We start from the raw sequence: 21053 nt of genomic DNA, 5'->3' as shown, positions 1-21053 counted from the left end.
TGGTCCCATGGTGCTTATACTTGCGTACTATTGTTTGTACAGATGAACGTGGTACCTTCAGGCGTTTGGAAGTTTCTCCCAAGGATGAACCAGACTTGTGGAGGTCTACAATTTTTTTTCTGAGTTCTTGGCTGATTTATTTTGATTTTCCCATGATGTCAAGCAAAGAGGCACTGAGTTTGATGGTAGGCCTTTGTCTGTAACCAATTGTTGGAAAAATTGCTTGCAGTCATGCACAAAGTAGATGTCCTAACCGACTTGCCAAAACTATAGTTTGTTAACAAGACATTTGTGGAGTGGTTGAAAAATGAGTTTTAATGACTCCAACCTAAGTGTATGTAAACTTCTGACTTCAACTGTAGCTAGATGTTTCACTGGGACAATTTAAAACCTTTAACTACCTATTATCTCAAAGCACAACCATGTTGTTTCTGGTATTTGAACAGGCAACGCCCTGGGTCGATATTTGGTTGCTTTCCCTGACAACCAGGGCATTTTGCTGTGCACTGCCTGTTTATGACCAGACTAATGTTGTTAATTTTCAAGGGTAATCAGTCAGAACTCAGCACTTGTGGGCTCCTCGATTTTGGATGAGTGGGGAAAATAATAATAAACACAGCGTTAAAATAATAGGCTTGTCAATAGAAAATGAATGGAGGTCTGTTGTCTTATGTTTGTCTGACATACCTTACTTCATTCTACCCTGCAGGAATGCATGGTTTAGGGGTAATGCCAGGCCTCCCAGCAGTCCCTCCATTACCCATGCCCCCTATGCCAGGGGTGGGTATGTCCCCCCCTCTGGTGTCGTCCGTGCACCCGTCTGTACCCCCCTTGGCCAACGGAGCGCCAATGACGGGCTTCTCCCACCCAGGTATGGCCCAATCAGCATCGCCATTAGACACACCACTGAATATTCAAAGCGGCGTTTTAGTGAATGACAGTGAAGCCCTCTGGCAACGTTTCAGAGCATCTCACTTTGTTGATTTAATCCTTTCTTAACCTCCTTTTTTTATAAACATTTTTTGTGACCCCATCTCTCTCGGTCTCTTTCTCTCCATCTCTGTCTCTCAGCCACCACACTCAACAAAAGCTCTTCTTCCAACCGCTCCGGTGCCAAGATGCAGGGCCAGTCTTTTGAGACTTCTAGGTGAGTCACGTCACCCACTTGGAAGAATGGCCCCTGCTCACTGAGCCCAAACGCAAAAGGACAAATGTAGCTGTGTTTGTGCTTAGACACAAGTCTTTTTTTTTTTTTGGAACACACAACAGGCTAGCTCATTAAAATACCATCACATCACTTTGAGATGAGATCCCTCTGTTAAAAAGAGATGCACAGCCTACCTCCCATGTTGTCAGTTGGAGAAGAGTAATTCTTCTGTCCAGACCGCTTTGCATTCCAACGTTACACAAAAATAACTTCATGTTCAAGTTTAAAGTTTATTGTAAATTTTTTTCCTAAGTTAACCCTTTACACTTGTGGGAGTTGGCCTATATGGATAAATTTAAATGTTTCTTACAGAAGACATATGAAAATCATATACATAAGCATGGTAGCAATTGAAAGGGAACCGTTTGGAGATTATGGGAAAATTATTTGACCAAAGTTGATGACACAAACGAGACTCAAAACCCATACAGCGCTGTGAAGCGTAGAGCCTGAGTTCTTACGTCATGTATAGCATGTTACTGTACAGCCACTGTGTTCCAATTTAGGCGCTTATCAATGTCCAAATCTGCCATTTTCAACCCGTATACCGGTACGAGTGTAAAGGTTTATAATGGAAATTTGTCTTCGTCTTACAGGCATTTTCCAACTGGCTCCGACACAGACAGCACAGCAAAAACACACAACTTAACACAACAGTACTATTAAAAAAAACAACGAATAGATACAAGCAGATGTGAGGCATCATCAAAAAGTCTGTTTAAAAATACACTTTTAATAAGATATTGTCCCCCCCTCTCCATCTTAGCGCCCCTGTGCCCCCCCAGCCCCCCATTGACTGGGCTGTTCCCAGCTCGTCCCGGCTAAAGTACCGGCAGCTCTTCAACAGCCACGACAAGATGATGAGCGGCCACCTCACCGGTAAGTCCTTGTCTGTCAACAATACTCATTGCGGTTTATCCRATCCACATCAGCGGTTTCTCAAAAGAGCTCATGTTTTTATCCTCGTCTTTCAGGACCCCAAGCAAGAACCATCCTGATGCAATCCAGCTTGCCCCAGACCTCGCTGGCATCCATATGGTAAGAGATGGGAGCGGAGCCAATACTTAGGATACTTGACCACTAATTCCTATATGTTCACACATTGCTGCTCTCTGTTCTCTGACTATTGCTTCTCTCTGCTGACTCTGGGTAGAAGTTACCTTTAGGCACAGATCTAGGATCAGCTTAACCATCAGATGGCAAAACTAATCATATCAGTTGGTGTTTAGGAGGGTGAAAAGCAAAACTGGTTTCGGATCAGTTGTCAGGGTGCTCCTAAACGACACTTGTTTCACCTTCCTCCACTCTGCTAGTCACAGGACAGGAAGTGCATGGCTGGCAGTAACATGCCACGTCTTTCTCTTTCTCTCTCCCCCTCTCCCTGTTTYTCTATAGGAACCTGTCGGACATCGACCAGGACGGCAAGCTGACGGCTGAGGAGTTCATCCTGGCCATGCACCTGATTGACATGGCCATGTCCGGCCTGCCCCTGCCCCCTATCCTGCCCCCGGACTTCATCCCCCCCACCTTTAGGTACAATCCACTGCACCCTCTGCTGTCTGGCAATGCCCCTTAGCTCTACCTCTGTCTGCAGGGCATTGATACCGGCACTTACCTTAGACAGTCTTGTCTAAAGATGCTTTATTGATCTTATTGCCCTTCACCACGGCCAGGGTTTTTTTCCTTGACCCCGTGACCTGACCCGGAAAAACACTGGCTCCTATTGTTTTAACTATTAATCAATCAGTCTATATTGATTCCATGAGGAGTTTTTCCTGGTCAAGTCACACGGTCAGGAAAAACCCCTGGTCCTGCTCATCCATGCCCTATATGAGGTGCTGTAGGTTAGTGAGCTGCTCTGACTGTGGTCTGATGTCCGTCTCCAGGAGGGTACGTAGTGGTAGCGGGGTGTCTGTCACCAGCCTGCACTCCACTGACCAGCGGGTCCAAGAGGAGGCCGAAGAGGAGCAGGAGAGCGAGAAACAGAAGCTGGAGAAACGTAACCACTCTTAAATTCATAGACCGAGCTATGGGTGACTGACTGTCCATGGGATCGAAGTGATAGATCTGAAGCGATGCAGTGTTTGTTTACAATTACGTTGTTCATGAACAATGGAGCAAAAAGAGCTCACATTTTGGGTGCGGTGCGTCAGTTGAACTAAACTAAAATGCTTGTGAGCTATGTTCTTCTCGAATCTATGGCTATGTATCATCAATTTTAAAGTCCAAAAATGTATGTGCCAATCCCTTTAAACACACAGCAAAACGCTCCTTTATAAATATAAACAGGTCTATAAAAATGGCCCCAGTTTTCCAAGAAATGCCCCTGAAAATTAGGCAACAGGGCAAAATATGTCCCCCATTTCTCTCTCTCTCTCTGACCCCTCTATCTCTGTCTCCCCAAAGTGACTTTCGAGGACAGGAAGCGGGAGAACTTTGAACGGGGCAACCTGGAGCTGGAGAAGCGTCGACAGGCCCTGCTGGAGCTGCAGCGCAAGGAGCAGGAGCGTCTGGCGGCGCTGGAGCGCGAGGAGCAGGAGAGGAAGGAGCGAGAGCGGCTCGAGCAGGAGAGGCGGCGGCAGCAGGAGCTGGAGAAGCAGCTGGAGAGGCAGAGGGAGATGGAGAGGCAGCGGGAGGAGGAAAGACGCAAGGAGATCGAGAGGAGAGAGGTGAGGAGAGGAGGTGGGAAAGAGGAGTAAGGAGGGTAGAGAAGGAAAAGAGGGGTAAGGAGGACAGTGAGGATAGATAAAGAGAGAGAGGTGGAGGGGGAGATGTAAGGGGAAAGTGAAGAACACAGGAACCAATGCAGTGTGTGTGTATTAACCATTCTACTACGTTGTCTTTTTAAGATTTGTATATTCACTCTCCTTATTGTATTGCTTTAATGCAGTCCTTCTCAAATAGTGGGGCGCGCCCCCCTGGGGGGGCTCGGAGCCATGCCAGGGGGTGCGCGTGTGACCCCGGGGAACAATCATTTTTTTGCCGCAGGGAGTAGTTTTTTTTGTTGCACCGAACAAGAGCACACAGCAGGATATATGAAGTGCAGATAACAAACCCTTAAGAGACACCATGGAAAAATATTTAACGGGATGAAAAGAAAGGCGGAGAGAGACGGAGATAATGAGACAAACGTAAGTCTCCCGAAAGCTAAGACGAGGAAATATGACGACGCGTATGTAGCGCTTGGCTTCACTGTGACTACGGTGGGAGACGAGGAAAGACCGGTATGTTTACTGTGTCTAAAAATGTTGGCAGCGGACAGCATGAAGCCAAATAAATTAAGACCAATTTGTAAGTCGCTCTGGATAAGAGCGTCTGCTAAATGACTTAAATGTAATGTAAATGTAAGGCGTCACTTAAAGACATTACACCCCAATCACGCTGATAAGCCGCTTGAGTTTTTTCAGCGAAAACGTGCCGCATATTGCCAACAATCGTCCCGCTTTGTGAATGCTACTTCAGTAAACCAGCGAGCACTGTTAGCATCATATAAGGTGGCGTACCAAATTGCTCAATGCAACAACAAAAAACACTCCATAGCAGAGGAGCTGATACAGCCTGCAGCATTAGACATGGTCTCTGTCATGCTGGATGACGCAAGTGCTGCAAAAATAAAAACTATCCCTCTGTTCAATGACACTGTCGCCAGACGTATAAATGACATTGCTAACGATCTTAAAGAACAGCTGGTAGATAAACTCAAAGACAAACGTTTTGCCTTACAGTTCGATGAAGCAACTGACAGCAACAAAGGCTGTTTGTTTATCGCTTATGTACGTTTTGACGTGACAAACTCTCTGTGTGAGGATCTACTTTTTTGTAAATATGTCAGAGACAGAGCCACAGCTGAAGAGCTATTCAAAATGCTGGACTGCTTCCTGACTGAGAATGGGCTAAAGTGGGAGAACTCCATTGGTGTTTGCAGTGATGGTGCACAGACCATGGCAGGGATGAGAAAAGGAGTTTGGGCACTCATCAAGAAGGCCTCACCTAATGCTGAGTGGACCCACTGTGTTATACACAGAGAAGCACTGACATCAAGGCACCTTTCCTCTGAATTAAGTGAGGTTATGACTGACATTGTAGGTGTAGTCAATTTTATAAAGACCAGACCACTAAAAACAAGAGTCTTCTCTGCTATCTGTGAGGAGATGGGAGCTGAACATCAAGCTGTGCTGTTTCACAGTGAAGCAAGGTGGCTGTCACGAGGAAAAGTCTTGTCCCGAGTTTTTGAGCTCAGAGAGCAGATAAGAATGTTTTCGGAGCAGGAGCACAAGTATGACCTCGCAGAAAAATGTWGTGATGAGAACTTCCTGGCAAAACTGGCCTACCTGAGTGACATATTTGGAAAGCTAAATGAACTAAATCTACAGCTTCAAGGGAAAGATAAACACCTCCCTCAGGTCACAGAGAAGATCATCTCTTTCACTCGAAAGCTTGCAATGTGGGGCAGGCGACTTGATGAAGGAAATACTGATTCATTCAAGAACCTGCATGAATTTGTTGACACTACTGACTATGATGCCACCTTAGTGATTCCATATATTAAGGTGCATATTTCATCACTGATGGGATTTTTTTTTAAGTACTTCCCTAAAAACAGTTCCCAATATGACTGGGTGAGAGATCCTTTCAATGCACCAGCTCCAACTGGTTTCAGCTCTGCAGAGGAGGACCAGTTCATTGATATGACGTCTGACTCCACATTGAGACTGAGGTTCACATCACAGACACTGAGTGAATTCTGGCTGAGTGTAGAGAGGCAGTATCCACTCTTAGGGCAGAGGGCCATGGGCATTCTTCTTCCTTTTGCAACATCTTATCTTTGTGAGACTGGCTTCTCTGCTGTTGCTGCACTGAAGACCAAGTACAGGTCCCAGCTAAACATTGAGCAGGAGCTGAGAGTTGCAGTATCATGCTTCAAACCCCGCTTCGAAAAGCTGTGCTCTGCAAAACGTGCTCATTGTAGCCATTAATCCTCACTTCCTCATTTTGATTTTAAAAAATCAGTACAAATAGTTTTATTCATTTTTGTTTTATAGGTCAAAGTGTTTCATATATTGTGCTCCTGAGTTAATGTTGCTGATCAATTTGAATTTATTATTATTTATTGATTATATTTCATTTTATTTATCAGTATCAAATTGTCAAAAAAAAAAATCTGTTTAAATAAGGCTTGATTTTTATGAATTTTTTCAGGCAAATTTATGCACTTTAAGTCTTTCTTTCTTTTTTTCTTTTCTTTAATGTTAATAAGGATACAATGTTATGCAGAGGTGTACTTATAACAATTTTATAGACAAATTATACTATTTACAGTCGCAGCGGAGAGTTGGGGGGCGCGAAATGTTTACTTCTTCCTAGCAGAAAACAGAACAGTAACAGAAACAGAAAATAATTGAGAAGCACTGCTTTAATGGCAGGGGGAGACAGGTGTAGAGAAAAAGGTGGAAACGCGGGTTGAACCCAGGTCTCCGGCAGGAAGTTGAATATGTGCGTAGATCTGGAAGTGTTACCATTCGAACCACGGCTGGCTCTGCACTATTTCTACGTATACAGTATAGCATTCCCTCTGTGTTTCCTCGGGCTAGGCGGCAAAGCGGGACCTGGAGCGTCAGCGTCAGTTGGAGTGGGAGAGGAACCGCCGGCAGGAGCTGCTGACCCAGAGGAACCGAGAGCAGGAGAACATTGTCCTGCTCAAAGCCCGCAAGAAGACCCTGGAGTTAGAGCTGGAGGCACTGGTAAAGACAGAGACACACACACACCATCATAACTGTCTTTACTTTGTTCTTTGGAAGAAAAGACAATAAGGTATGATAATTAGTTTCACCCTCCCTCCCCAGAACGACAAGAAGAGCCAGCTGGAGGGCAAGCTGCAGGACATCCGCTTCCGCCTGTCTGCTCAGCGGCATGAGATCGAGAGCACCAACAAGACCCGCGAGATCCGCATCGCAGAGATCACCCACCTCCAGCAGCAGCTGCAGGTACGTACACACCCTGTGTAACACATACAGTCCCCTCCATAATTATTGGGACAGTTTCTTCTTTTGGCTCTATACTCCAAAAGTTTGGATTTGAAATCAAACAATGACTATGAGGTTAAAGTGCAGACTGTCAGCTTTAATTTTGGGGACAAATTCACTTGTATGTATATTAAAGTAGTCAAAAGTTAAGTAATTGGTCACATATTCATAGCACGCAAAGATTACATCAAGCTTATGACTACAAATTTGTTGCATGCATTTTCTGTTTGTTTTGGTTGCGTTTCAGATTCTTTTGTGCCCAATAGAAATGAATTGTGAATAATGTTGTGTACATTTAGTCACTTTTATTGTAAATAAGAACAGAATATGTTTCTAAACACTTATACATTAATGTGGATGCTACCATGATTACAGATAATCGTGAATAATGATGAGTGAGAAAGTTAGACGCACAAATATCATACCCCCAAGACATGCTATCCTTCACCATTACAATAACAGGGGAGGTTAGCGTTATTGGTGGGGTATGATATTTAGGCGTCTAACTTGTTCACTCATCATTATTCACGGTTCATTCAGGATTATCCGTAGTGTATGGTAGCACTCACATTAATGTAGAAGTGTTTAGAAACATATTCTGTTGTTATTTCAAATAAAAGGGACTCCAAAATGACACCATACATTATTCTAGAGCCAAAAGAATAGGAAATTATTCACTGTCCCAGTAAGTGTGCAAAGCTGTCAAGGCAAAGGGTGGCTACTTTGAAGAATCTAAAATATATTTTGATTTGTTTAACTCTTTTTTTGCTTACTACATGATTCCATATGTGTTATTTCATAGTTTTGATGTCTTCACTATTATTCTACGCTGTAGAAAATAGTAAAAATGGTGCTTCAACAAAGTACTGAGTAAAGGGTCTGAATACTTATGTAAATGTGATATTTTTTATTTGTAATAAATTAGCAAACATTTTGAAACTTTTTTTAATCAATTTTAGAATACGGCTGTAATATGTTGAAAAAGTCAAGGGGTCTGAATACTTTCTGAAGACACTGTATATGTAGCCTAGGCTTACTGATGGTGTGAATTTGGGATCTATCGTCCCACAACTGTCCCAGAGTCTGTTTGGAATAGTCTTTTTCTTTCTCACACAGAACGACACACTGACCAATAGAATAAGTCAACTTTTCTACTATGGGGGATATTGGATTAGCATAGGCTAGTGATTTGCTGTTCGTTTGTCATCTTGTTGGCTCAGGAAAAGTAAATGTGGCAGTTATTTTAAGTTCGCATCGAACTTAAAATAACTTTGTCGGTAAAAAGGATGCACGCCGTTGCATGTTCTCTTAATATGATTTACCATAATCTAAATGTGATTTCTGTCATATTTAGCACTGTGGGTGGACGCTCTAATCATGGTACGCACCCAATGCATATGGTTCCGGTAAATTTCTCAAATGTCCGTTAAATTAAAATGCTGCCAGTCAAATGTCCGGCCCCACATTTTCTTAATGGAAACCCTGACACACACACACACACACACACATTATGCTGCAGCCTCAGGTGCATATCCTCCACCCAAACCCTATACAGATTAGGGATGTGACAAATTGACAATTTTTGCTTAACGTTTAAACTTTTTTATCGGTTTTCAGTTAAAAAGATAACAAAAAAATCACAAGATTCCACGTCGATTTACAATGCAGAATAATGGTCCTGTTACGTATGTATGACCTCTAGGGCCGGGCAATGAAGTTATATCTACCACGACCCTTTACAGACAGAACGCAGCTACAGTAACATATCGATAGCGACAATTGGTAACTTTGCAGACAACAAAAGTAGAATTCTGCTCCGGCATAAAATGTTCTGTATTTTTCTCCCTAACGACAGTAAATGTTGCTGATTTGATGTGCTGCTTTCTTTAGTTTTTTTATGGTAGCTAGATGTTTAATTTCTACTAAATGTCTTGGTTGGTCATTTTTTTAGGATAGATTGTTCTGCAGCTCAAGGTCATTTGATTAACGGTTCTGGTTGCCTAGTGATGGACGTTAGTCCTGCTTCAGAAGCCTCGTTCCTTTACAGACAACTAAAATGCCCGCTCAGATCTCCAGAGAATGTTTAGTGTCTGCACTTTAAAAATCCGTAGTGTAGCCTACCCTGACAGAGAGACAGATGTGCCGTAGCCGAGGCACTTTCAAGAGGCCACATTCCATTATGTCTGAAAAGGGTCATCGATAAAGGCTACCGGTAGCCTACTGTCATTTCATATTATGAGGCAATCTGTATCCCTGCGAAATCGGTGCCATGAATAGGCTAGTATATTCTACATGCAACAGACCGAAGACTGAGCACACACTTGCACTGATACGTATGTAGCCTCGTTATTGTTATTTTATTGTGTTACTTTTTATTATTACTTTTTATTTTAGTCTATTTGGTAATTATTTTCTTAACACTTTTTGAACTGCACTGTTGATTAAGGGCTTGTAATTCAAAATTTCACGGTAAGGTCTTAACTTATTGTATTCGGCGCATGTGTCAAATAAAGTTTGATCTGATCATTAGCAAACAGGCAGGCCAACACGAGGGAGAGAGAGATGGAGAGGTGGGGCAGGCAGAAACGTGCTCATATGTTTTGGTAATCTGCATCTCGCAATGTCTTACCTTGCAAATTCACCAAAGTAGCCTGAAGTTTGCCTCTTCCTCTCTGGTTTTATTTGAATTACACAACTTTCCCAGGCCTTTATAGCCTATTGACTATAACCCTTATGGGTTATAGTACGTTTTGTGATAACTGCACTGAGATTTTAATTAAGTGTGTGGGGGGGGGGGCGAAAAAAACATTTGTTTTTCGGTTAGGGATTTTTCTTAACGTTAAGGATCCCAAATTCATTTTAACGTTTAAACATTCACAGATGCAGTTTCCTTAAGACTTGCCGTTGCTTTGTTTGTCTCCCCCAGGACTCTCAGCAGTGGCTCGGCAGGCTGATCCCTGACAAACAGTGTTTAAACGAACAACTCAAACAGGTTCAACAGAACAGCCTGCACAGTAAGTACTGCTTCCTCACCTCACCTCCGCACATCTTTCTACAGAGAGCGTCTCCCAGATCCCTGGTCAAAAGTAGTGCACTATATAGGGAGCCATTTGGGACTCTGACCGTGTACTGTACTATATGCTTTGCTGTTATAGATGGCTTGTGAATTCTATGCTAAGGCCATACAATAATTCCCACGTAAATGCATTGTTTTATTCCCCCATGTACTTGTCATAAATGAGTAGTTAGCTTTAGCCTGATTGCTAGTTAGTCCTAGCTATGCTATCATACTGTGCATGGGTAGGCCACATTGGACTGCCTTATTTCCTGTTCCACAGTGTTTCCCCTACCATAGTATAGGTGTGGAAGTGCCCCCCACCTAGCGCCACATCAAATAATCTGGCCTATTAGTTTTAATTGACAATCTGTTGCCTGAGGGGCCTTTGTAACCCACCTGCAAAAGGGAAATACTGACTGCCATGCTATACTTAATCAATAAGACCAGAAGAGGTGTATATGGTATATGGCCAATATACCACAGCTAAGTCCTTATGCACAGCGGAGTGCCTGGATAGAGCCATTAGCCGTGGTGTCTATATAGGCCACCCACCACAAACCCCCTTGGTGCCTTATTGCTATTATAAACTGGTTACCAACGGAATTAGAACGGTCTGATATACCACGGCTTTCAGCCAATCAGCATTCAGGGCTCGAACCACCCGGTTTATAATAACCGATACGGCGCTTGCTCTCTGGGTCATATTCACTAGGTTCAAAATGAACGGGCCAAATGGGGAGGGGCTAGCCAAACTTGTCCAATAAGAAATGCTTGTTTTAGTTTTCTGCTGCAAAAAAGTTGCTACGCTGAGCACTAATAAATACAACCCCGTCCTTGTCCAGGAGACTCCCTGTCGTCGCTGCAGAAGGCAGTGGAGGTCAAGGAGTCTAGTCGGCAGCAGCTGAGAGAACAGCTAGACACCGTGGAGAGAGAGACCCGCTCCAAGCTGCTGGAGATAGACGCCTTCAACACCCAGCTCACGGTACTACTACTCACTAACCACTCATCTTACTAGGTTACAGACCAGGGCCCGGTTTTTAAGGCTAAGTTCATCGTTAGAACCTTCGTAGGAGCATCGTTAAATCTCTGAGGTGTTTCTCAAAACCATTGGCATGAAAGTTTCACTTGAAAACGCTCGTTATTTACCGACTGCCCCAAGACCACTCGTAGAACAGCACAGTGCATCATTAGATGCTTTTTGTACCCTGCGTCACTTCATACAAAGAATATCTCCAGTACACATGGAATGAAGATGTTGATCTGTGTCTCTGTGACCGCAGTTAACTTCAGAAGGAAGTTGACTACAAATAGAAAGTTGTCGAATTTTTTTTCAATTGTTACAAACAAGCGAAGGATAAAAAATGCTTTGAATGAACACCGAGATGACTGCATTAAAAGAAGATACAGGTTTAGGCTACTTAGGCCTATTACCTATATTTCTATCATAAGCTTATTCAAATAAATGTCATGTTCAATCAAGGAGTTATTTTTTGCAATGCTACTGTCTATAATTTTTGTCTCAGTATATTTAATGCTGTGTGACATGTGCGCAATGATGTACCAAATCTGTGATTTAGTGCCTTATGATAGGGTTGGCATTAGAATAAACATCCTCAATATTTGCTGCCATATAGGCGATGATATCTCTCTAGGTGCAGATCTGTTGTCAGTATTGTGGAATAATTCGAATGCTAAAATAAGATTTGAAAGGAGAAACCTGATCCGAGAGCAACGCTGACTTTCTTTCGAATCTATCAGTATCGACACATGCTCCAACGACACACTTATGAACATTCTCTGTACGTGGTGCTTTGGGAAAAGCATGTGACATCTTCAGCCGTTTTTATAGGAACGATGCCTCGTTAAAACATTATGGAAGCTTTAGTTCCATCGCTATCGGGAAACCCGGCCCTGGTCTCTCCAACCATGTTCCTGGAGAGCTATCCTCCTGTAGGTTTTCACTCTAACCCCATTTGAGACTAGCCTGATTTCAGTTTATCAACCAGCTAATTATTAGAATCTGGTGCTCTAGATTAAGGTTGGAGTTAAAACCTACAGGATGGTAGCTCTCCAGGAACAGGGTTAGAGTGCCCTGTCCCTGTCTCCTGTTCCCAGTGGATAGACCTATCCCACAGAGCACAGACAAGAAGTGACCAACAACTGGCTACAGTTCTTCTCATAGGGGGGTGAATCCTAACTACCACATAAGTCTAATTTTCACCATGCATTGATTTCAATAAGAGACCAAATGCAAATCTGACTTAATAAATGGAAGTTAGGATTTGCCCCATGTGCTCAGTTTAACAGTTGACAGTGGACAATTTTAAAACACTGACTTCCAGWACTTTCTTTCTGCCTAACGATACCTTTGCATCTCTTCGTGTTGTGTTTGTGTGTTGGGGYGCCAAGACTGTCAGAGRGCTTGATGATTTGTGTGTCTGATGATCCCCCTTTTTTAATTTCAATGTGATCTCAGTACTTTAGTCCTTTTTCTTTTCAACCAAAACTTAGTTAATTGCTCCACATACCACATCAGGGCCCCAGAATTTCAGATATACAGTACAGTGCATTCCGCTTATAGTGAATGCGGTCATAGAAACGTTATAGTGATCAAATTGCCATGTGTGAATGTGATCACTACATGCAGAGTGCACTGTAGTGGAGTAGGGTGAAATTGCCTGTATACACTGATCTTGGGTCAGTTTTGGATTGGGGGAAGGGGAGCTGATCCTAGGTCTGTACCTGGGGGAAAACGTGGGGGTTTACACTGTTGTTCTCTCACTGTATCTGACTGTTGCTCACTCTGTTGCCCCGCCCGCCATCCACCCTGACACCCCCGTCTGGTCTGTGTGGCTTGGCTGACCTTTTCCCCGTGCCCTCTGACCTCTGCCCTCGCCTGTCCGTCCAGTCTCTGGCTGCGTTCTATCAGGGCCACACTGCCCGGATAGAGGGCCTCCGTCTGGAGCTGCTGCTGGAGGAGCAGAGGGGGCGACAGGTAGTCCACTCACCAGCACTGCTGCCCCCCGCAGGACACTCTATGGTAGTGCACCCTTCTGGAGAATAATAACCAACCAGAATAACTCCGTGTGCTGCTGCTGTTGTTGTTACTAAGCATATTTGAAACCCAATGCTAAAGAAGGAAGCTGCCTTACTAACTGATTAAGAAAGTTTGACCCATGTCACACTACAGGGCCAACCGGAACTGTGCTAGACTGGCTCAATTTTACATTGTCCTTTCAAAGCACGGTTCCAGCAACTATGGTGGATGCGTAACCAGGCCTAGTGCAGTACGGTTCTGCACGGGTCGGCTCCACTGGGCTCAGTAGTGTGATGGGTATATTAGGCTCACCCCGTGTCTGTGTCTGTGGTAGGCTGTGCTGCTTCCGGGCAGTGTGGCCCTCTTCCCCACAACATCCTGGGGGCTCAACCTGGGGAATCAATATATGGTTAAGCTGTATGTGGGTTGCTATGGTTTGACGTCGGACACAGCCACATGGGGCTGTTGGGCCACCTAACTCAAGGCGCCAGGTCAGGGCTAGGGGTTGAGTCTGATCTGGATGTGTACCTGGGTCGTGTTCATTAAGCACAACGCAATGGAAAACAAAAATGTGCTTTTCTTATTGGGCAAGTAGTCTCTCCCTTTTTCAGTCTGTTTCTTTCTGTTTGGTGCCTAATGAACACGACCTTGTTGTTGACCTCGGTGGCACTGCTGCTGTTCTATCTGACCCTTGACCTTGGGGTCCCTGTGTGTCTCTTTCAGTCCGAGGGGGGCTCGGTGGACCAGACGCTGCTGGACTGTCTCTCAGCCCTCCTGGCCTGTTTGCAGCGTATAGATGTCTACCTGCAGGTGTCCCTACTGCCTCTTCCTCCTCCTCCTCTTCCTCCACGCCCTTCCCCCCGTGCTCCCCCACCCCAACCCCCTTACCGCTCCTCTGCTTCCTGTGAAGGGCCGGTCAAAGCAAAGCCATGCCGCCCTTCCGCTTGAGCGTCTTTAGCTTTAGCCCCAGTAGCCCTGCAGCGAGTTAATAAAAAGCCAGCCGCTTCCCTCCTTTATCTGTCCTCTGGGTGGTGCTGGAATATATCTCTCTCATTGCCTCCTAAACCCTCTAGACTAGGGCCCAATAAAAACACTCGCATACTATTTAGTATGCATTGCCAAGACCAAAGTCAACTGGGTCACACTAGGTAGTATGCAAGTGTATACTGGGACAGAGCTCCGGTCAATGTTGTTAGCCACCATGTGCATGAACCTGGTTGTTTGGCTATTTAATTTTATTAAATCGAATCAATGACAATGTTAGATTTTTCAGCTCCTTGAGCTTTATGTTGTCAGGCTTTGTAGTTTTGGTTACGGTGGGAGGACAACATTTACCTCTTTGGTATCCCCAAAAACTTTTAAGACCAACTTTTGTTGCATTGGTAAACATCTGTAGAAAGCACAAAAAAACGTCCCAAAAGACTCCTAAGGCTCTGTCTTATTGGGAAGAAATGAAATGCCTTTGTTTAATTACATGGCAGGAGGACAAGATTAAAAACAGCACACTCGACCGACGCTTTGCGGCTGTACAGTCCTTCTACTGGGTGAGTGGCCACTAGCGTTAGTGATGTATTTATTTAATAGTGAACTGAGGTGTAGGGCCTACTATTTTGGGAGATCAAATCCATACAGACATAGGCTAATTTGAAGACTTGGTACGGTAAAGAAGTATAGAACAAGGTAATGTTCAAGGTAATGAACAGGGTTTATGTCATTTATCAATAGATTGAGGCAATATGAAAATTATCCTCAAGTTGTTATTGTGAGACTATTTAAAGAAATCTTCACAGGTTCTCAGTCAGTCGTGTGTCTCACCATTTTAACCGAGTACTAAATGAATCTAGCTTTCTTGAACGTACCTCACTCTCTCCAGCCCCATGTGTTGATGACACGCCAACTAAACATATGGGGGTGAAGCCCTTGGTTGCATGGTGTTTCACAATGCATGGTTCATCACAATCTTAACCTATGAGCCTGGTTAACTGAGGGCTGTGGTGTGCTCTCTAACACCGGACTACATTACCCAGCAGTCACTCTGTCCAAATGGGCCATAGTAATGGTCAGGACCAAAAGTTCTCAAGCTCGTTTGGCCTTAATGTGTGATCTGAATACATGTCGGATATCTATTCCTCGTATCAGATATGGACATTAGATTATTCCTCTGCTCAATGAAGATAGAATTTAAATTGGATTTTCATCTAATCTAAGACTGATTGATATTGATAGTAATTCCTTCAGGAAAATCAAGTCCTCAGAACTTAATTCCCTGCTCAGACTGTATATTAAGACTTTCTAAACCCTTTTAGAGAAGATGGGTTTGAATTACTACCTATGATCCTTGTGAATTTCCCATTCAACTCTTGACCGAACCCCATATCAGTCTGTGCTTTTGAGAATCATAGTTTGGCTCAGATTTCTCCCAGAACCATGAATGATCTCTGTGATTGGTTGGTACCACTTGGCTTTAACCAGTAGTGTTTCCATTTGGTGCTCAAACCGGAGCAGAGCGAAGTTGCCACTAGACGGTGATCTTAGGTCAGTTTTAACCCTACTGGGGTAAGATTAGGATTGGGGGAGATTAAGCTGATCCTAGATCTGTACCTAAGGGAAACTTTACCCCGGAGCACTGAAACACTACAATCTTCCAGTTCCAGTGGTGTTTCCATAGTAACCCAGGGGTCGTTTAACCCTCCCTCAGTGGTTCATGTGCAGCGCTCCCCAGACTCCGAGAGCTGTCCAATGAACGCGGCGGTGGCCATGTTTTGTGCAAGTGTGTCCGCCCCAAAAATCCAACCAAACCTACATTTCAGTAGTAGTAGCCCAGCATTAATTGGAGAAAACACAGAGATGAGATTAAATGGAGGGAAGCAGTAGACTAAACAGACTTTCCATCAGGTAATAATGGCGCTTACAGGGCACAAAATGGCCGACGCCTCACTGTGATGTGAGTGTTGTGTTGAGTCCCGGCGATCCCGCCCACACTTCCCCCTCACCGGTCCTCCTCTATCCCACGCTGCCTTGCAGGAGCTCCGAGAGATCCACAGCAAGCAGCAGAGGCAGAAGCAGAAGGATCACCTGGAGGGAGAAATCAACATCCACGCCATCGCCCAGGAGAGGGCCAAGTCCGCCGAGCTCACAGACGGAAGGTGTGTGTGTGTGTGTGTGTGTGTGTGTGTGTGTGTGTGTGTGTGTGAGATTGTCTGCGTGGACACCATATGTGTGAGCGAGCTGCTCCTATGTCCTCTCATTCTGCATGGGTTACGTGGATGCAGCCCCATCACTGTGATCCAGTCATTTTAGAGGTTACCTCTTAACACCCCCTTTCCTCTCCCCAGGTTGTCTGCCACTGACGAGGGCCTGGCGTGGCAAGATGAGGGCACGGTGGAGGCCCCCACCCTGCCCCCCCAGCCCTGGATGAAGCGCGTGAGTGAGGAGGAGGGGCGCACTAAGAAGGACATGCAGGACAAACTCAACCAGCTCTTCATGGAGCAGCCTGAACCAGGGAAACTCATGAACCAGAGCCCATGGCCCACGGGTGGTACGTGCCAAAAATAAAATGTATTACAAAGAAGCCTTGCATACATTAGAACCTCAGATTTACAAAACCTCAGATTTCTGGACTGACCAGGGGCAATATCGAACTGGGACAATTAAATCAGACAACCAGTATGTGTACTGTAGGTATCTGAATAAATGATTAGGAAATGCATGTAGATTCAATTCACACAATTCATATTTTCTGTGAAGTTTAATGCAGTTTTTAAGTAGTCTCGAGTATTTCAGTGTTCCCGAATGACATGACATCCATTCCAAACATTTTCAAATCTCAGAGGTCCTACTGTAGAAGTTCTAAGAACGTTTGGATGTGCCTGGTTCCGTGGGTGAGAGAGAAAGATGTGACCCTGTCCTGTGTTCCTCTCTCCCTTCCTCGTCTCCTCCCTGCAGACAAGATCCCGGTGACTGGGTTCAACCAGGACAAGGTCAAGGTGGTCTTCTACCGGGCGCTGTACCCCTTTGATGCCCGCAGTCACGATGAGATCACCATCACCCCCGGAGACATTGTCATGGTGAGAGGCACGCTGTCAATCACTCCTGCCAAGCACCATTTGTGTGCGTATGTTATGGAGGTTTATGTAAAGTGATTCATCTATATGAACAAAGGAGTGTGTGGTTGAGTGTAGAGGTCAACCGATTATGATTTTTCAACGCCGATAACGATTATTGGAGGACCAAAAAAAGCAGATACCGATTAATCGGACAATTTTAAATATATTTGTAATAATGACAATTACAACAATACTGAATGAACGATGAACCCTTTTATTTTAACTTAATATAATACATAAATAAAATCTATTTAGTCTCAAATAAATAATGAAACATGTTCAATATGGTTTAAATAATGCAAAAACACGGTTTTGGAGAAGAAAGTAAGTGCAATATGTGCCGTAAAAAATCTAACGTTTTAAGTTCCTTGCTCAGAACATGAGGACATATGAAAGCTGGTGGTTCAATATTCCCAGCTAATAAGTTTAAGGTTGTAGTTATTATAGGAATTATAATGCGTCGACTATTTCTCTCTCTACCATTTATATTTCATATACCTTTGACTATTGGATGTTCTTATAGGCACTTTAGTATTGCCAGCCTAATCTCAGGAGTTGATAGGCTTGAAGTCATAAACAGTGCTGTGCATCAAGCATTGCTAAGAGCTGCTCGCAAACGCAGTAAAGTGCTGTTTGAATGAATGCTTACGAGCCTGCTGCTGCCTACCACCGCACAGTCAGACTGCTCTATCGAATATCAAATCATAGACTTATTTATAATAAACACACAGAAATACGAGCCATTGGTCATTTAATATGGTCAAATCCGGAAACTATCATTTTCGAAAACAAAACGTTTATTCTTTCAGTGAAATTCGGGAAACATTCTGTATTTTGTCGGAACAGGTTGTAACCCGAAGTCTAAATATTGCTGTTACATTGCAAAACCTCCAATGTTATGTCATAATTATGTAAAATTCTGGCAAATTAATTACGGTCTTTGTTAGGAAGAAACACAGTTCGCAACGAGCCAGGCGGCCCAAACTGCTGCATATACCCTGACTGCTTGCACTGAACGCAAGAGAAGTGACACAATTTCCCAGGTTAATATTGCCTGCTAACAAGCATTTATTTTAACAAAATATGCAGGTTTAAAATATATACTTCTGTGTATTGATTTTAAGAAAGGCATTGATGTTTATGATTAGGTACATTTGTGCAACGAATGTGCTTTTTTCGCGAATGCGTTTTTGTTAAATCATCACACGTTTGGCGAAGTTGAATTAGGCTGTGATTCGATGATAAATTAACAGGCACCGCATTGATTATATGCATCAACCATGTGTAGTTAACTAGTGATTATGTGAAGATTGATTTGTTTTTTATAAGATAAGTTTAATGCTAACTAGCAACTTACCTTGGCTCCTTGCAGCCACAAGATTCTTTTGAATACTGCACTCGCATAACAGGTGGTCAGCCTGCCACGCAGTTTCCTCATGGATTGCAATGTAATTGGCCATAATCGGCCTCCAAAAAGGCAGATTACCGATTTGTTATGAAAACTTGATATCGGCCCTAATTAATCGGTCGACCTCTAGATGAGTGTGTCTGCCTGCATGCGTGCGTGTGAGTATTAACTTTTGCTTCCTGACTCTCTCCCGACTTTGCTCACTCTACCTGAAGGTGAAAGGGGAGTGGGTAAGTGCAGGTCCACTGTCTAATCAGCTGCTCACTTGTGATCCCAACACCTGCTCTCATTGGTCCATCATGTGTCCATCTCAACTGCTGTCGTCTCTTCATAAGCACTTAAAGAATTTAACCGTTGGTTGCATGTTTGTGATTGTATATCCGTTATATGGTCAGTATACTCGGAGGATACACACTTGTTCTCAAATGGCATATGATCATACATCTATACAGGCGTGCCTCTACGTTATATACTGGATAAAGCATCTTGTAAGCTGCAGAGAGTGAGACGTTTATACAGACACATTTGATCCCATTTCACCAAGTACTCCTTCAACAAAGCAGTCCCAAAGCCATCCACTGTCATTCTTATTCTCTCAGCTTCTCTTCATGACCATCCGCATGCTTGGAAAGGAAGCTGTGATGTTCGACTTGTCTTTTGAATCGCGAACATCCATTCCAAAAGTGGTCCAACCGCTCTGTTGTATGTTTTAAATAAGGAATAACCACACATGGCTGGGCAACCCCAGTCCACAGGATTTATTGTAACCGCTCTTAATTTAATTTGTTTTCCCACAATTTATCAATCTAATCCTGTGTTGGCTCGACAGTATCTTGGTCCAGACTACTTGCCTTGTCTGTCAGTCAGAGTTGGGGTCCATTCAATTTTAACTCAGTCAATTCAGGAATTTCCCCATTGCTTTCAACAAAGTTTTTCAGTACATGTTCCTAATTTGAAATAGAATTGATCCTAACCCCGCTGTCAGCTATGAGCCTGTAGCTGGTTAAAGGAAAAGGTCCAATGGATAGATCCCTGAGAACTGGGGTTGTGGATTGTTCTTGGCATAGAAATATAATTATTAGAAGGTACACTCAATATGGCCCACCCGGTCCACTCATCCCAGCATGACTTGAATGAGAATATCCGTTCTAGTCATTTTTATAGTCTTCTTTGGCTCTGTAGTGCTATGATGGTGAGCTGACCTTTGACCTTCAACCCCCAGGTGGACGAGTCCCAGACAGGTGAGCCAGGCTGGCTGGGCGGCGAGCTGAAGGGGAAGACGGGCTGGTTCCCTGCCAACTACGCAGAGAAGATCCCAGAATCTGAGGTTCCCATGAGCCTGCGGGCCAGTGCTGCCACCACGGGCACCCCACCCAAACTGGCCTCACGGCTCACACCCACCGCCGTCTCCACCACACCCATGCCACCCAGCCAGCCAATGGCAACCCCTCCCCCGGCAACAGCTCCCCCTGCCCCCGGTCCCTGCCCTAGCCATGGTCCCGCCTCTTCCTCCTCCTCGGCATCTAGTAACTGGGCAGATTTCAGCACCACGTGAGTGACAGCTCCAACCCTTCCTCTCACACAGCACTCAATACACAAGTGTTTTTCTATCATAGTCTTACCTACACCAAGTTATTAATTGAAGAGAAATCAGAGTTTGAGTTGGTAAACTGTGTGTGCCTCTCTCCACTCAGATGGCCGTCCACCAGCTCTGTGGAGAAGACTGAGACTGGGGAGGGCTGGGACGCTTGGCCCACCCAGCCGTCTCTCTCTGTGCCCAGTGCCGGGCCCGGGGGCCAGCTGCGCCAGCGCTCTGCCTTCACACCCGCCACCCTCACTGGCTCCTCTCCTTCTCCCGTCCTGGGACAGGTACAGTCGTTTTTAAAATGTATATATTTTTTTACCCTTTTTATTTAAAAAGAGGGAGTCCCATTGAGACTGAGGTCTCTTTTACAAATGAGCCCTGCAACATGCAAAATTAAATGAAATACAAAGTACACACATCAGTCAAATAATAGTAATAATAATAATACATTTTATTGTAACACTCAGTTTAGATGACACTGAGGAGCACAGGAACATATCACCTAGGCCTAGCAGGAGAATGATATTGACTCCTAAAGCAGTGTGGTTGTACTGTCAGACGAATGAAGAGCAGGACTTAGAAACAGCACATAGAGATTCTGTAGTACTTCCCTTCTCTCACACTCTTCC

General features: G+C 44.2%; 1 protein-coding gene across 1 annotated transcript in view; it reads left to right on the top strand.

Moving 5' to 3' along the window:
* LOC112068585 (intersectin-1) overlaps positions 1–21053 on the top strand; it is a gene marked incomplete at its 3' end in the record, with an annotated part of 49103 nt that overhangs the window by 24717 nt on the left and 3333 nt on the right. The window contains exons 6-22 of the mRNA XM_024135756.2: positions 710–871; positions 1072–1147; positions 1974–2086; positions 2182–2245; positions 2603–2740; positions 3094–3206; positions 3614–3876; positions 6799–6948; positions 7051–7191; positions 10157–10244; positions 11131–11270; positions 16350–16471; positions 16661–16863; positions 17271–17392; positions 19055–19069; positions 20062–20390; positions 20534–20708. Coding sequence (XP_023991524.1) covers positions 710–871; positions 1072–1147; positions 1974–2086; positions 2182–2245; positions 2603–2740; positions 3094–3206; positions 3614–3876; positions 6799–6948; positions 7051–7191; positions 10157–10244; positions 11131–11270; positions 16350–16471; positions 16661–16863; positions 17271–17392; positions 19055–19069; positions 20062–20390; positions 20534–20708 — 2414 coding nt within the window. The remainder of the gene's footprint in view (positions 1–709; positions 872–1071; positions 1148–1973; positions 2087–2181; positions 2246–2602; positions 2741–3093; positions 3207–3613; positions 3877–6798; positions 6949–7050; positions 7192–10156; positions 10245–11130; positions 11271–16349; positions 16472–16660; positions 16864–17270; positions 17393–19054; positions 19070–20061; positions 20391–20533; positions 20709–21053) is intronic.

This window comes from Salvelinus sp. IW2-2015, unplaced genomic scaffold (genome assembly GCF_002910315.2).
Source record: "Salvelinus sp. IW2-2015 unplaced genomic scaffold, ASM291031v2 Un_scaffold586, whole genome shotgun sequence".
NCBI lineage: Eukaryota > Metazoa > Chordata > Actinopteri > Salmoniformes > Salmonidae > Salvelinus > Salvelinus sp. IW2-2015.
This window is presented reverse-complemented; position numbering and strand designations above follow the sequence as displayed.